Below are 18,186 nucleotides of genomic sequence, written 5' to 3'. Positions count from 1 at the left end.
CCCCCCCAATCGGCTGGTCCGCAAGAATATTGTCAATATTAAACCGGTCCGCGGTGCAAAAAAGGTTGGGGACCCCTGCTAAGTAGACCTATCACCTTTCTCTGTGGGTGGGCTTTACAGTCGACCTCAAAAATAATGAGTGTTGCTCACTGCACTGTCTGCAACAGTGACTTTTCTATTGCCCATGGTGGGTTAAAATGTAAAAGACATGTTGAGGTGAGTTTAACAGGTATCATTCATTCATTAGCACAACTAATGTTATTTAAAGTAGCTGGCTAGCTGCTAAGGAGCTACTCTATTGATGTCCTACGTAATGAGGCCAAACTCCCTGTAGACTTGCTTAAAGTTGTAATAGAATAAACATGATAATATAATATAATATAACATAAGTACATATTTTAATGTCACATTTTCTGCATATACCCAACTTGGTTTACAGATTAGACAAAATCACTTAACAAAGTACTACATTCACCCTTGGAGGTTGACTGGCGGGGGTGGATATGGGGTTTTGGGGGGCAGAGGTGCTACCTCCCTGAAATTGTGGTGGTACTTCCCTGAAATGAGTTTTTGCAGGGTGGGATGTCTGCGAAGTTGTACGTCATTTGACCAATTTGTGTTGGGAAGAGATTATCATATGGACAGCGCATGAGATTCATAAATGTTTTCAAATCCCCCTTGAAAAACTGCAACATCAAAACTGTCTCATATAAACACAGGAAACAGGAGAATCCACCAGTTAGTACCATCATGGCTGATCTTTTACCTCAGTGCTAATGCCCTGCATTAACTCTATAGCCCATAATCCTTTTAATATTTAAAGATCTATTGATCTTTTTCTCATTAACTCAATAATAAAAGCTACACAACCCTCTATTTGCAGAAATCTAACTTCCGATTGAACAAATTCCTCTGGTCTTTGTCTTGATTGTCAAATCCTGTTTTTGAGTTTCGAATTCCTGGATGCTAAACACCTCAGCTGAGGAAAATACCCTCCTTGCATTTATGATTTAAAAATGCATCATTGAGATTATATTTCATTCTGCAAAAGTCCAACAGTATAGGTCTAGTGTACTTCATGTCTCCTCATACAAAATATATCAAATCCAGGAATCAATCTGGTGAACCTTTGCATTCCCTCTATTGCAAGTATTTTCTTGCAAGTATATTCCTCAGTTAGGCAGATCGGACAGTATTCCAGGAACAACCTTATGAGGTCCCTAGACAACAGGAGCAAAAAAATCTTTGTTCTTGTACTCAAATTCTCCTTTGATAAAGGTTAATATAGCATTGGACTTCCTAACTACTTGTCCATTTATTTACAAGAGCATTCAACATCAACACTGTTCAAGAAATATCCCACTTCCATTTTCTTTACCAAGATTAATGACGTTATATTTTTCCAAATTATATCCTGTCTGCCAAATATTTGCCAGTTCAGATCTCTTAAAGATGCTCTGCAAGCTCCTTAAAGCCCACATTTATGTATCTTCTGCGAAGTTTGATACATTAGATTTGATCCCTTTCTCCACATCACTAATGGAGTGATTTAGAAAGACTGTAAAAAGATGGATTATCATTACTGCTCCCTGTGGCACATTAACTCAATCCAAAATGGTCCAAATACAGTGTTTATAATCTCTTTTGTAGTGCCTTATTGAAAGCCATCCAAAAATCAACTATTTCAATTTATGTTTTCCACTAGTCACAACTTGGAAAAATATTTAACCATATTTGTCAATGTGGAATTCCATTCATAATTCCATATCCTGGTATTATTTTCTATGTGTCCTGTTTCCAATTCCTTAATAATGGATTCCTGCTTTTTCCACGCTACTGATGACAATTTTCTCTCCCCTTTTTATTTCTTACACGCTGGGATTACACTTGCTAACTTCAATCCATGAGAACCATTCCAGAATCAATGGAATTTAAGAAGAGGACAATCTATGTATAATTCTAGACTATGACTGACCCGCTATCGCCATAACCACCTCCTCAAAATGGTAGAATGAAGGAAAATGCAACTGGCTCCAACAAGATGGCACTCTGTAGGAGATATCTGGCCCCATGTTTTTCCATTGGTGTATTCTCTACCTTTTGTATGATATTGCATCTAGAAAAAAATGCAAGGATTAAAAGACATCAAATCAGTTATCAGAAATCCTCAATCAGAATGTATAGTATTTGGCCCAAAACACAAGACACTGAAGCAATTTGGCAGCTCAGGCAACACTGGAAGGAATTAGACATTTCATCTGGACTGAAAGGTAGAGGGGAGACAACCAGTTTGTATCATGACCTGCTGAGCTCCTTTTGCATCATATGTGCTGTTCCTGATTCTAGCATTTGTCTTCTCTTGTGTCTCTAGTATTTGACCCATCCAGAATGATTGCAGGCAAAGTCTAAAAGGAATTTATAGATGCTACCCAACTTTATTTGTGAATATTGCACTGGATTTCAAAAGCTTGGTGTACACGAGTGATCAGCCACCTTTTGTCCTTTGCCTGCCTCATTGATGCAAAGTAACAATTCCTTGCAGTCCAGGACACCGATGGATGAAAGGATTCAGCATGACTAAAGTACATAAAACCTCTTCAGTTTAAATCTGCTTTGAACTTAGATCAAGGGAGTATGTGAGAATGCAAGTGATGCTATGAGGTGACTCCACCGTTTACCTGAATCAGAAACTTCACTAACTAGAGAATTTGTAGCAGTATTCACTAAAAGCATGAATATCAGCTTTCCTTATTTCCCAAAATGCACTTCCTACATTTTCATTCATTCACACAATCAAATCAACCCAATCAAAGTGTTACACACAGTAGCATGCTGCACCTTCTAGAATCTGCCTAATTCAATTCCTTTCATGTTTCTTTTATGTTTTTGACAATTGTTGCTTACTACTTCTGCAAAAAGTTTCACAGTCATTTTATTCTATGTTGGCAGGAATTTTCCCGCAGTGTTTCAAACTGGAAGGCTCTACAGGGGTAGTCAAAACTGACCAATTCATCGCTGGTTCCAGACTATCCGCCATATGTCCAGTAAAGTGCTTGAAAATGGCCAGCAATATCATGAAGGATCTCACCTACCCATTTCATGGATTCTTTGTCCTTCTGCTATCAGGAAGGAGGCTATGTAGCATCCATGCCAGGACCACCAGACTCAAGAACAGTTAGGCCAAGCAACACCTCCACCCACTAACTCATCCCTCCACACTGCCAACCTCCACTACTTTATCATTTCCTGTCAGAGTCACCTTATGTACAGACACTCCTGTGCCTAGCACCACTTTTTGTACATACAATCAAACTTACGGATTTAAGCTATCATATGTATTTACAGTGTGTTTATATTTATTGTTTTTTTTATTGTGTTTTTTATCTTATTGTGTTTGTTGCTGCTGCACTGGATTTGGAGTTACAATTATTTCGATCTCCTTTACACTTGTGCACTATAAAAGACATTAATCATTCTTGAATCAAAATGCACAAACATGGCAGTAGAATGATGGAAACCCAATTATGCAGCGTGTGTAGGACCTGGAGGAGCACTTGAGATTTCCCCTAACCTTCCACTAGCCCTGGATACAGAGCATTCTAATTGGTTGTGGCACCGTCTATCACGGAGGGGTCACTGCACAGGATCAAAAAAAGCTGCAGAAGGTTGAAAACTCAGCCAGCTCCATCATGGGCACTAGCCTCCCCACCACGGAGGACATCTTCAAAAGGTGATGCCTCAAAAAGGCGGCATCCATCATTAAGGAATGCTCTCTTCTGCATCAAAGAGGAAGTACAGGAGCCGGACTTCACTTACTCAGCATTTTAGGACCCGATTCTGCCCCTCTGGCATCAGATTTCTGAATGGACAATGAACCCATGAAATCTATTTTTGCTCTCTTTTTGCCCAACTTATTTAATTATATATATATATTTCTTACTATAGGCCATAAGACCATATGACATAGGAGCAGAATTAGGCCATTTGGCCTATTGAGTCTCTCCTTCATTCAATAATGGCTAATCCTTTTTTTCTCCTCCTCAACCCCAGTTCCTGGCCTTCTCCCCGAAACCTTTGATGCCATGTCCAATCAAGAACCTGTCAATCTCCACCTTAAATACACCCAACGACTTGGCCTCCACAGTTTCCCGTGGTCAGTCAGAGTTGATCATTGGTATTGTGTCTTAACTGTCTAGATACACAAGCCTAGGCAGTGCGATATGGAGAGCAAGCTGTTGCCCATGTAGAAAGCTCCCCATTTACAAAGGAATGGCAGAGACAAATACAATTTGGTACCAGCAGCATTACAGGAGTTGCCAGTCAGCATTTAACTCAAGGTAGGCCTGCCCTAGGGACTCTAGCTCCAGATTTTTCCCTCATGGTTTACTCCAGAAATCTTCCCCGATGAGTGAGTACAGACGCAAGGCAGCAGAGGTTTGAGATCAGAGTTTTCCTTCTCCTAGATGAGCTGCCAACCACGGCTGATGAGCCCCATCTGCCCGAAGCAACTGGTTTTAAGTTGCCAGTAACCCGGCTATGCCCCTTCTTATGTCAGTAGAAACGGTTCCGCCAGCTTAGTAGCTAAGCCACATGTGAAGGCCAGGAGTCAAATGGACAGCATTATGAGGACATTTCTAGTGTCATTTGCTGAGCAGCACACCATGCATATTGCATAGAGAAACCTTACTTGTCAGAGAGCTGTAGGGGAGTGAAGTAATGCTCCAAAACCAAGTATTATATACAACAAGTCATGTATTAGTAAATAATATTTGGTTGATACATACTGAGAACTTTGACTCCATGCCGAAGGGATTGGATCCGGCTTGGCTCCACCGAAATGCTCAGTGTGTTTTGTTGCCCTTCGATAGTACACATCCGACTGTCTTGAGATGCATGTTTGAAGGTTGCTATCAGCTGATTGGCGATGATTGTGTTCAAGACTGAGATCATTACCATGGGTATGACAAAGGACAGGAATGCATTTACCTACAAGACAAGCAGATGCAATTACACATCAGCAGAATTAATGATCACCAACACAGAAATCCATACATTCCTAAAGGTTTTACTGGGATCATTCACCTATATTGCCTTGACACAAGACTAATATTTACAGGTCAGCAAAAGGGGACGTTATTTGCCTTTTGTCCATCTGAGAAGATGTCCACTTCTCTACCTCAGGTGCTCTATGTTGAGATAATGCTGAGCCTTTATAAGACTCTAGTCAGGTCACACTTGGGGTATTGTCAACAGATTTGGGCCCCATATCTCAGAAAGGATGTGTTGTCATTGGAGAGAGTCCAGAGGAGGTTCACGAGGATGATTCTAGGAATGAAGGGGTTAACACATGAAGAGTGTTTGGCAGCTTTGGGCCTGCACTCACTGGAATTTAGAAGAATGTGGGGGGAGGGGATTTCATTGAAACCTACTGGATGTTGAAAGGGCTAAATAGGGTGGATGTGGAAAGGATGTTTCCTATGGTAGGGGTATCCAGAACTAGAGGGCACAGCCTTAATATTGAGGGGTGACCTTTTTGAACAGAGTTAAGGAGGAGTTTTTTTAGCCAGGGAGTAGTAAATCTGTGGAATGCTGTGCCACAGACTGCGTTGGAGGCCAAGTTTGTGCATATGTTTAAGGAGAATGTTGATCATTTCCTGATTGGTCAGGGCATAAAAGGATACGGCGAGAAGACAGGTGTATGGGGTTGAGTGGGATCTGGGTTCAGCCAGATGGAATGGTGGAACAGACTCAATGGGCTGAATGGCCTAATTCTCCTCCTTTGTCTTATGGTCTTATGTTACTCCTCTCTTATAACAATCTGTAACAGAGTAGTTTAGAATATTTATTTGTAAAAGGATTAAATTCATAGTTAGGGCATTCCCATTTGTGATCTTCTGGTTGCTGGTAGACTTTAGATCCCAGTGGATAACTGCCAAGCTAGAAAAGCATTAGCTTGAACTCACTGGGAACTGCTGGCCTCTCCACACCAAGCTGCTGACGTTTCACTGTGTAAATGCTACCAACTTCATGCATCCCAGACAAATTCAGAAATCCAGAACATGCTGGATATCCATTGCCAGCAACTCCCTGTCTGTGCTCTGAAGTCCACTAGCTTGCTGCAATTCTATGACGGACACTGGCACAATGCTTAACAGTACTAGTGACCCAGCTTCAATTTCCACTGCCGTTGGTAAGGAGTTTGTACGTTCTCCCTGTGACTGCATGGGATTCCTCTGCGTGCTCTGGTTTCCTTCCACAGTCCAAAGATGTACCATTTTGGTGGTGATGTCTGTTATCTGTCAAGTAGAGGACCGTGAACAATTCTGATTTGATGGAGACGGACGTGAGAGTACGGAGGAACATCTGGAAAACTTCTGAAATGCCCGCTTTGGTGCCGCTGCTACTGTGTAGTAACCGGAATCTCCAGAGCAGAAGGCCCTGAAATTCTAGGCTTTGCATGTTTCAGCGGCCGGGGCGAGGTCGAAGGCGCTCGGCAGAGGATGGCGCTCGGGAGGCTGTATCAGAGGGCTGGTCGGAAGCTCGAAGTTTTTGGACGGATGGACTCAGTGTCGGCTGTGGTCAACTGCTTCCAAGGCATCGGCAAGTTGACAGTGCCTGGAGGTATATGGCAGGGAGTTTCTCCCTTTTGCTGCTTGCTATCAAGGACACGGGAGTCGATCGACTCGGGGACTTTTGAGATTTTATTTACCGTGCCCATGGTTTGTTCTTCATCAAATTACGGTATTGTTTTACACTGATTTGATGGAGATGGACGTGAGAGTATGGAGGATATGTTATAATTATGTGGTTCTGTCAGTGTTAGTCTTTGGTTTGTTCTGTTTTCTGTGATATCACTCCGGAGAAACATTGTATCATTTCTTAATGCATGTATGCATTTCTAAATGGCAATAAAAGAGGACTGAGTGTTCTCATAATCTAAATCTAAATCTAATTGGTTATTTTAAATTGGTCAGTGATTAGGCTAGGATTAAATCAGTGGTTGCTGGGCGACATGGCTCAAAGGCCCAGAAGGGCCTATTCCGCGCAGTATCTCAATAAATAAAATATACTATGATATCACTTACATTCTCTTCAATCAATTGTGCTTTAATTACAAACATGAGAAATTTTGCGGATGCTGGAAATCCAAGCAACACACACAAAATGCTGGAGGAATTCAGCAGGCCAGGCAGCATCTATAGAAAAGAGTACAGTCGACGTTTTGGGCCTGCTGGAGGGTCTTGACCAGAAGCGCCAACTGCAATCTTTTCCATAGATGCTGCCTGGACTGCTGAGTTCCTCCAGTATTTTGTGTGTGTTGACTGTGCTGTCATGTTTTTTATTTGTTTTTAGGCAGTTTAAAATGTTTTAATATTTTAAATTACTTTAACATTTAGACTTCTTTAATTTCAATAGTCTCTATCACTTTTAAATGTCAGGTTGGACAGCAGGCTAAACCAGGGGTATTATTTTTTTACGTCTCCTTGTGATAAATTACATGTCAAAAATCCCCATTGCCATACACTCACCTTTTTGGGTGATGTTGACATTGGCAAATCTGGAAGAGATAAATTTGAATGTACCACTTAAGTTAGTGGCAAGCATAAGCAGTTTTCTGCCGGCTGCAAGTTCTTGATCAAGAAACTTGATAGGGAGGCCTTGGCCCTGATTCTGACCTCGAACCACTTTGTGTCATCTTTTAGCATATGTCCGGTCGCAACTGTGTCACTGGGGTAGAGAGTGGGTGCACAGTAGCTTCGGAGTTGTAGAGGCGGTAAATTAGCGCTCTGTGTAATGCTATTACAGTGTCAGCAAGCCGGATTCAGTTCCCACCACTGCTTGTAAGGAGTTTGGACATTCTCCCCATGACTGTGTGGGTTTCCTCTGGCTGTTCTTGTTTCCTTCCAAATTCCAAAGATGTATAGGTTAGTAATATGGATGTAATTGGGCAGCGTGGGCTCAGCGTGTGTTGGAAGGACCTATTACTGTGCTGTATCTCTGAATTAAAAAAATAACATGTACAAATTTTAAACCAAAGTGTGGAAAGTTAATCTTAATAATGATAATTACTGAAGTTAAACTGTTAAAAAAAACTTTTGCAAGGAAAGGTTCAGAATCTAATGAGAGCATTATTTTTAAAGTGCTAAATTATGTGCCGTTAAAAAGAGTTACATAATTATTGCAATATACTTAGAAACATACACCCACTGTGCAAATCGTTATCAGCATCCAGAATAATTTGAAAAGTTATTTGTAAGAATATAAGGCATTTAGAAAATTGTGTTACTACAAGGGGTGTTTTGAATACATACTGAAAACAGTGATAGATGTCATTAGATTAATCAGATATTAGGTTGACTTTTATGGCCTTTAAGATGCAAAGGGTGGTAATTTTCAGGTGCCAAACAATGATGGGCAGTTGAATAAAGTTACTTTTACATTTCTGTATTGGGAAGAAAATTAAAAGTGGATGGCTTACTACTATCAACCTTCCTTCAAATTTTCTTGCACGACTGAAGCCCTTAAGATTCTTTTACTGCTGGGTACAGCACTTAATTATTCTTGAGAATAGCAAAACCATGAATAGGAACCAAACTTTACTATCATTGACCAGTTGGTAACACATAATTAAAATGTTTTCTATTTTGCATCACTTGAATAAATTAAATCTAAGTTTCAAGCTAGGAAAGAAACTCTTTCAATGTTTCCGATCTCGATACTTAATAGATATTTCACCTTTCATCCTTGGATACGTGAAGATTTATGATAATACAGTTCACTCTTAGATCTTCCTGTGTTGAGAGATGTTAGTGGCACAAGGGAATTGGTGACTCCAAAAAAAAGGTGAAAAAGTTAAAGCATCCTTTTGACTATTCATAATATACTCATTAATCTAATTGGAACATTTATCACCAACCATTTTTCTTTAAGTCCTTTTCAAGGTATCTGTATATTGGATCCTTTGTGACAGATACAATTTTAGAAAGAAGCTGATAGGAAGAACATAAAAACCAATTACAAATTGTCCATCAATGCATCACTTCAATAAAATCCACTAAAGCAGGGTTTCCCAAACTGGGGTTCACAGACCACAGCTTAATGACTCCTCCACGACATAAAAAAAAGATCGGAAGCCCCTGATTTAAATAATAAACTGCAGGAAAATAACTATGGAAATGATTTTTTTAACAGAGAATATGACAGATTGTTTGATAAACAAAATTTCTTCTGCAAGTGATAGGCATCTATTAACTGAACTCTGCCAAATTTTACAGCTCAGAATAGCATCATAGTTACCTTGGCAATATTGATCTTAGAATGCAGTAACTGTTACCAGAGTAGAAAATAATAAAAAAGTAGATTATAGTCAGAAATAATTCCCTGTTCTGAAATGATTTCTTCGCAAAATGTACAAGGGATAGCGGGAATGGAAAAAAGGACATGGGTGAAAGATTCTTGATTCACTGGCTTCATATCACATTGAAGCCAGTAGATGATGTTGCAGGGGATGTACATGAATCTTTGCCTCACCTGCAAAGGACTCTGCATGGCGGTGAGCGAGTAAGTGTTGCATGTCCTGTAGTTGTGGGGGAATGTCCCAGGAGTCAGGGAGAAGTGGGCAGGGATGGATGAGTGGACCAAGGAATCACTGAGGGATTGATCCCAAAGGAAGGTGGAAAAGGGGAAGACCGAGATGGTGTGGCTAGTAGTGGATCCTGTTATTTTAAACAATTAAAGACACTACATGTAACCTTAGCTCCTTAATTCTGTGGGATTAAGACAGTAGTGAGTTAAAGTAGAAGCTCAGGCTTGACTTTTGACTTCTGTTCAAAGATCAAAGTAAATTTATTATTGAAGTACATAGATGTTACTACAAACATATATAGAAACCTGAGATTCATCTTCTTGCGGAAAATCACAGCAAATACAAGAAACACAATAGAATCAATGAAAGACTGCACCCAACAGGCAGACGACAACCAGTGTGCAAAAAAAAACTCAACAAAATGTGCAAATACAGAAAGAAAGAGGGAAAAAAGAAGTTGTAATAATAATAATAATGATAATAAGTAAGCAATAAATATTGAGAACATGAAATGAAGAGGCCTTAAAGATGAGTCAAAAGGTTGTGGGAACAGTTAAGTGATGGGGCAAGTGGTACATTAAAATAGAGGTTTATGATATTATTACAATACCAAGGCTATTTTAATGTATGGAAGCACAGCCCGGTACTAACCTTTTGTGTGAAACCGACCAGGATTCTTTCCAATGAGTGAGAGAAATGATACGTAAAGGATTTCCACCTCAAGCACATCCAGAGGGGAATCTGTCTGGCTTCCTTTCTACAATCACCCTCAACAAGCATCGGACATCTTATCACTTTAGTTAAGATGCCTCATATGAATGAATATGGAGTGATGGGACTCAGCTTGAAAAAGGCTTGGATAAGGTATACAATCTTATTGATAATTACCATTGAAAACATCAAATATTGAAAGTCCTAGATAGAGGATGTTTCCTGTAGTGGGGGAGTCATGGATCAAAGGTCACAGCCTTAGAATAGAAGGATGTCCTTTTAGAACAAAGATAAGGAGAAATTTCTTTAGCCAAAAGGTAGTAAATCTGTGGAATTCATTTCCACAGATGACTGTTGAGGACAAGTCACTGGGTATGCTCGAAGCAGAGGTTGATAGGTTCTTGATTAGTAACGGCACCAAAGGGGATGAGAGGGAGAATAAATCTCTCATGATGGAATGGCAGAGCAGACTTGTTGGGCTGAATGGCTGAATTCTGCTCCTATGCCTTATTGTCTGATAGGATGGTGGCCTAGTGTTTAAGTTACAAATCCATGAACACAAAAGTTGATTAACAAATTCCCTAGCTTAAGTCCCAACTGTGCAATTTAAATTTGAATTAAAAATATATATACTATGTAGATTTAACAACAATAGCTAAAAAACCCATCTAAATCATTATTACCTTTCCTGGTCTGATCTATTTGTGACTCCAGACACCCAGCCATGTGGATGACTCTTGAAAAGGCCACTTTGCTCAGGGCTAATATGAAATGGTTTAAAAAAAGCTGTCCTTTCTGGTACGGAATCTGAGTAATGAATAACTATCCCAAGGAATGCTTAAACCCTTGTGTGCCTGAAGGGCAATGATTGTTTCAATAGTCTGCAACAGACTTACACAACTAAATCATATTCAGCTGATATCTATTTTGTTTTGGGCTCCACTTGGTTGGATTTGTCACCTTGCAGGACACAAATCCATTAGCCCCTGTGTGAATGTTGAGAACAACAATCACATCGGTTTTCAGTAGCCATCAGCAGGAACATTCTGTGAATTCCTACAATTTATTGGCTTTTCACAAGTGCAGCGTGTCATAAATTAACCCACCAGGACAGCTAACTTGTAGCCACTGATGTCGGGCAGGATTATCATTCAATGAATGCACAGTTGATTGGTGATTACTGGGACAGAATCACATCTCCTTGTTCTTGGGACTCTTAGCATTGGTTATGATGGCCTCATTATTCACTAGTCAATAGTCATGAATTACCCTTTCTCTTACACAACTCAAAGCATCAAAGATAGGCAATTTCAACCAAGTATTCTCAGCATTCTTTGTTTTGGAATTTTGACAAGGTAGCAAATATGGCAAAATACTAACATTCCATTGTGAAGCTTGGACTAGACAATCAGTTATGAGGAATCACTTTGAGCTATAACATGGATTGGCATTCTAAAAACCATAAAGAAAACCATACACCTATGGATGAGAAACAGAGGTGGGAATGACGATTAAATTGTGTAAGTATCATCCTACATTCAGGGTATGTTTGTGGTCTGCTGCTGTAGTCTATTCACTTTAATCTTTGATGTGTTTAGCATTCATAGATGCTCTAATGCACAACATTGTTGTTATTTTAGTAACTGTCACCTTCCCCTTTCAGCTTGAAACAGTCTGGCCATTCTCCTCTGACCGCTGTCATTAACAAGATGTCTTTGCCCACAGAATTGCTGCTCACTGGGTGTTCTTGTTTTTCACACCATTCTCTGTAAACTCTAGAGACTGTTTCTGAAATACCCAAGCTACCCCGTCTGGTACCAACAATCATTCCATGGTCAAAGTTACAAAAAACATAAAAGCATAAGAAATAGGAGCAGGAGTAGGCCATCTGGCCCATTGAGCCTGCTCCACAATTCAATAAGATCATGACTGATTTGGCCATGGACTCATCTCCACCTACTTGCCTTTCCCCCATAACGCTTAATTCCCTTACTATGCAAAAATCGATCCAACCTTTTCTTAAATATATTTACTGAGGTAGCCTCCACTGCTTCATTGGGCAGAGAATTCCACTGATTCACCACTCTCTGGGAAAAGTAGTTCCTTTTCAGCTGCATCATAAATCTACTCCCCTGAATCTTGAGTCTATGTCCCCTAGTTCTAGTCTCACCTACCAGTGGAAACAACTTTCCTGCCTCCATCTTATCTATTGCTTTAATAATTTTATATGTTTCTATAAGATATCCTCTTATTCTTCTGAATTCCAGCGAGTACAGTCCCAGGTGTCTCTATTTCTCCCCATAGGCTAACCCCTTCATCTCTAGAATCAACCTGGTGAACCTCCTCTGCACCACCTCCAAAGCCAGTGTATCCTTCTAGAACTGCACACAGTACTCCAGTAGCCTGTACAGTTGCAGAACAACCTCCCTGCTCTTAAATTCAATCCTTCTTGCATTGAAGGCCAACATAGCTCACATTTCTTCCCCATTCTAATGTTTGGTCTGAACAACAACCGGGATAATAATAATGTATTAAAAATATATACGAGGCTTGACAAAGGTAGGCAAAAAACTATAGATAATCATGAAAATAATTTAAATCATTACAACCTTTCCTGGTCTGAGTTATTTGTGATTCCAGACCTACCCCACTCCCCCAGCCATGTGGTTGACTCTTGAAAAGGCCAAACAACAATAACCAAACATTTTTACCATGTCTGCACGTTTTTATGCATTGAGTTGCTGCCACATGATTGATTGATTTAATACTTGCATTAACGAGCAGTTCTACAGGTTGTACACTGAGTGTATTTGTCACTGCCTTGGCAGGATATGGGTAGCTGTCATTCAAAATGGTCAGGACAGTAGAGCAGAAACTGTTCCCTCTAACGGTGGTTTCATAGAGCAGCAATTACCCTGTTTCAACTTGTGATGGGTTGTAATTAACTATGTTGCACCTATCCATGGTAGATAAGTACAGCTCCTTCAAAATGGAAAATAAAGAATTCACCAGAGTGTTAATATGATTGCTGATTGGTTTGTTATTGACAGGCGTGAGAAGCAGAGGAACATCAGGAGAAATTTCTGGAATGCCTGGTTCGCTGCTGTTGTTACTGTGCGATCAAGAATCTCTGGACGGTAGGCTCCAAAATCCCCGGCTTTGCTTGCTGCTGGTGACCGAGGCTGAGGTCGAAATGTTCGGATAGAGATGGTGCTCAGTACTCGGTGTCGGAGGGCTGATCAGAGCTCGAAGTTTTCGGACGACTCAGAGTCGGACTGTGGTCGGGTATGGCAGGGAGAGTTTTCTTCCTTCTCCCGTCTGTGTGAGATGTGGGACTCTCGAGAAACTTTTGAACTTTTTTACTGTGCCATGGACTGTTCTTCATCAAGTTATGGTATTGTTGCACTGTTGTAACTATATGTTATAATTGTGTGGTTTTGTTAGTTTTTCTGCCTTGGTCTGTCCTGTGTTTTTGTGATATCACACCGGAGGAATATTGTATCATTTCTTAATGCATGCATTGCTAAATGACAATAAAAGAGGACTGCGTGTCCTCATAATCTAAACTCTATTGTCACATGTACCGAGGTACAGTGAAAAATTGTTTTTTCATGCCGTCTATACAATTCATTCCATCACATCTCTACATTGAGGCAGCGTACCCAGAAACAATAACAGATTGCAGAATAGAGTGTTATGGTTACAGAGAAAATGGAGGCAGACAAAATGGGCCAGGGCCTTGACAAAGTAGATTGTGAGGTGTTGAAGGGATGGGCTGTTGCACACAGCTGTATATAGGTGAATGTATAATTGTACACACGTCTACAGACCTGGTTAGTGATATGTTTTGTAACTCCAGGAACTAATCAAAAAGAAAAACACAGGAGCCTGGATAATGGTCTAATTAGCTGTTCTTTTCTTTTTCTTTAGTGAGGGACTCACATATGGTGTGGTGGTGTAACGACATATACCATTCACACAATTCTTGCATAAAGAACATAGAACATTACAGCACAGTACAGGCCCTTTGGCCCACAATGTTGTGCTGACTCTTAAGCCCTGCCTCCCATATAACCCCCCACCTTAAATTCCTCCATATACCTGTCCAGTAGTCTCTTAAATTTCACTAGTGTATCTGCCTCCACCACTGACTCAGGCAGTGCATTCCACGCACCAACCACTCTCTGAGTAAAAAAACCTTCCTCTAATATCCCCCTTGAACTTCCCACCCCTTACCTTAAAGCCATATCCTCTTGTATTGAGCAGTGGTGCCCTGGGGAAGAGGTGCTGGCTGTTCACTCTATCTATTCCTCTTAATATCTTATATACCTCTATCATGTCTCCTCTCATCCTCCTTCTCTCCAGAGAGTAAAGCCCTAGCTCCCTTAATCTCTGATCATAATCCATACTCTCTAAACCAGGCAGCATCCTGGTAAATCTCCTCTGTATCCTTTCCAATGCTTCCACATCCTTCCTATAGTGAGGCGACCAGAACTCGACACAGTACTCCACAATGAATTACACAAACATAATGCTTAATTGAACAATATATTTACAACTCCAACTCAATACAGAATGCATCTCAACTCTTAATATGTAACGTATTGCTCTGTAGTTATTATACACACACGCACGCACACACAAACACACACACATCTATATATATATATACACACACATACACAGTATACAATATAATACAACCACTATATAGACATACACAGCACAGCAAATTTTAATCTGTCCCATTCAAGCCTAAAGGTTTAATCACTGTGGAGGATTTCAGGACGTTTACAGCAGTAGGTGCATTAAAGAAGTTCCAGAGGGTCATCAGGGACTCCAGCCACCCCAACCAAAAACTGTTTCAGCTGCTTCTGTCTGGCAAATGGTACCGCAGCATTACGGGACAGCTTCTTTCACCAGGCCATCAGATTTAACAATACACATATTGATCTGATTGCAGATCTGACTGTACATTGTATCGGACTGTAAGTACATGTATACAAAACAATTATGTATATAATCTTAGTGTTTGGGCAATATCCTCCCACATTTCCCTTCCTTGCTGCTTGTACATGGTGAAGGAGGTGCAACATAAAGATTTTTGCTCCCTCATGTTGTGAGATAGATGTAAAAAAATAAAATTCTAATTCTTATATTCTATGTTCTGGGTTCTATGTTTAATCTTTTGGGATAAAGATTCTCCTGACGAATGGCATCACTGTTCTTGGCCAGTGAGACACGTGGCTGTAAAAGAATCTCAGATTCTGTAGCCTCCTCCGTGGTGGTTGCAGGAGTTGACTCTGGGACTGCAGGGAGTGGTTCTGACAGCTTTGGATGCTTTGAACATGGCATTAGAGCTGTGCTTAGCCACACAGTCATGAATGTATTGAGCAGAGCAGGGAACTAAGCAGACAGCTTTGTAGTGCACTTGCGTTGATAGAGATCGTGGAGGAGATGTCGTTGCCCATCTGAACTGATTGGGGTCTGCAAGTGAGGAAACTGAGGATCCAATTGCACAAGAGATGTTGATACCGTCTTGGAGCTGATTGCTTAGTTTTGAAGGGAGGGTGGTACTGAATGCTGAGCTGCAGTCAATAAAGATGTATGCATCTTTGCTGTCCAGATGTTCCAGGATTGAGTGAAGAACTAATGAGATCGCATCTGCTGTGGACCTGTTGCTCCAGCTGGCAAATTGGAACAGATCCAACTGGCTTCTCAGGCAGGAGTTGGTATGTTTCATCACCAACCTTTCAGAACACTTCATCACTGTGGATGTTAGTGCTTCAAAATGATAGTTATTCAGACAGATCACCACGTTCTTCTTGGGCAGTGGTATAGTTGAAGCCTGCTTGAAACATGTGGGTACCTCGGACTGCTGAAGCGAGAGGTTAAAGATCTCAGTGAACACTCCAGCCAGTTGATCAGCACAAGTCTTTAAGACTTGGCTAGGTATCCCGTCCAGGCTGGATGATTTTGTGGTTTCACCCTTCTGAAGGCTGCTTACACATTAGCCTCAGAGACTGAAATCATAGGATCATCAGGGTATGTGGGAGTTTGTGATGGTTCCTCCATGTTTTGTCAGCCAAAGCAAGAATAGAATGCATTGAGCTCATCTGGAAGCAAAGCCTTGCAGTCACTTTATTTAATTTTGTAAGAGGTGATAGTATTCAAGCACTGCCACAACTGTCGAGCATCCTTTATTGATTCAAGTTTAGTCTGGAGTTGCCACTTCGCCCATGACATGGCTTTCCAGAGATTGTACCTGGACCTCTTGTAATTTTCTTGGTTGGTCACCAGACTTGAATGCTTCTTATCTGGCCTTCAGCAGACTGCGGATCCAATGGTTCATTCAGGGCTTCTGATTGGGAAAGACTCTGAAATGATTTTGTGGGATCACGCCCATCTACAACTGCTTGAATGCAGATTGTTACAACCATGATGTAATTATTCAGATCCACAGATGAGTCCTTGATCAAGGTCCAGTCCACTGACTCAAAGCAATCCCATAGCCTCTTCTCTGCCTCCCGTGACTACCTCTTTGTTGTCCCAATCTCTGGAACTTTGCTCTTTAGCCTCTACCTGTATGCGGTTAGGAGAAGGACAAAGTGATCCAATTTACCAACATGCAGTCTGGGCAAGGAATGGTAGGCACTCCTTATCTTAGTATGACAGTGGTCTATTGTGCTGGGACCTTTGGTGCCGCAGGTTACATGCTGATGGTAACTGGGCAGGGCTTTCTTCAAACGAGCCTGGTTGAAATCCCCGACTATGATTTGAAATGCATAGGGATATAATGTTTAATTTATTTATCACACAGTGAAATGAGTTGTTTACATTCACAACCAAGGCAGCCTAAGGGTGTGCAGGGTGCAGCTTGTAGGCGTCACCACATATGCCACGTTCTGGCACTTGCAGCTTCCTCCTGTGGCTGGGAACGAGAGTTTTCCAGCAGCTCCTCACTGTACTCAGCTGCACAGAAAGCAATGTGCTTTTAAACTGGTGGCAAAGCCTTTGAAGGTTTTGAATCTACCACAACAGCATGAGACTTCGCCCTCCTTGTGAAGCCACATCAGTTTCCAACTTTTGATTATCGCTATAAATAATAGATAAGAGTTTGCATCAAACAACTGCTGAAATCTCAGTGACTTTGCTCATAGCATTTCTGCACAGAGTTTTGATCTCCTTACCTAAGGAATGATCTAGTTGTCCTGGAGAGAGTGTAGCCAAGATTCTTAAATGGGGCATTCAATAAAGGAAGCACGTACTGCATACTCTCTGGAGTTTAAAGAATGAAATAAGATTGTATTGAAATATGTAATGATCGGAATATGTGAATCACTAGAAAGGTCAGTATTAATTGGTCATTTTTAACTTCCACTAAGAAGGCACTTTTTGTGTTGCTGGAACCCATGGGATAAAAATACTTCACACTCAGATTGTGAAACACTGTTTGTAATAGGTATAATTCGTAAGACTATAATTAGTTCAAACATTTTGAATTGAGTTATATTATATCACAAGTACTGATCCAGAAGCAGATTATATATATTAAATATATTGACAAATAATAGAAGAATAAAGTTTAGCATGTAATATATAATGGAATAAATAAATTACTCTCTCAGCAAACCAGTTTAATGCACTTTAAATTGTAAAAACATATCAGAGTGCATTGCATTCAATCATGGGTTCAGGTTGTGAATATTTATCCTGCTTTAATGCATGTATATCATTCTAATTTAGTCTTTTAGTCTTACTACAACACATTTGTTATACACTTTCATGCAGAAAAGCAGGTTTTAAAAAGTAGGATAATAAGATCTCTAAATGCTTTTCTGAAATTACTGTCAACAAATTGCTTTTGGAAGTCCACCTGATTTTAAAGT

At 40.5% G+C, this 18,186-nt stretch overlaps 1 protein-coding gene across 1 annotated transcript in view; it reads right to left on the bottom strand.

The window, feature by feature from the left end:
• Window positions 1-18,186, bottom strand: part of LOC134357795 (neurotensin receptor type 1-like) — a 70,337-nt gene that overhangs the window by 40,598 nt on the left and 11,553 nt on the right. Inside the window, exon 2 of the mRNA XM_063069453.1 lies at window positions 4,785-4,986. Coding sequence (XP_062925523.1) covers window positions 4,785-4,986 — 202 coding nt within the window. The remainder of the gene's footprint in view (window positions 1-4,784; window positions 4,987-18,186) is intronic.

Source organism: Mobula hypostoma, chromosome 2 (genome assembly GCF_963921235.1).
Source record: "Mobula hypostoma chromosome 2, sMobHyp1.1, whole genome shotgun sequence".
In the NCBI taxonomy this organism is placed as follows: Eukaryota; Metazoa; Chordata; class Chondrichthyes; order Myliobatiformes; family Myliobatidae; genus Mobula; species Mobula hypostoma.
This window is presented reverse-complemented; position numbering and strand designations above follow the sequence as displayed.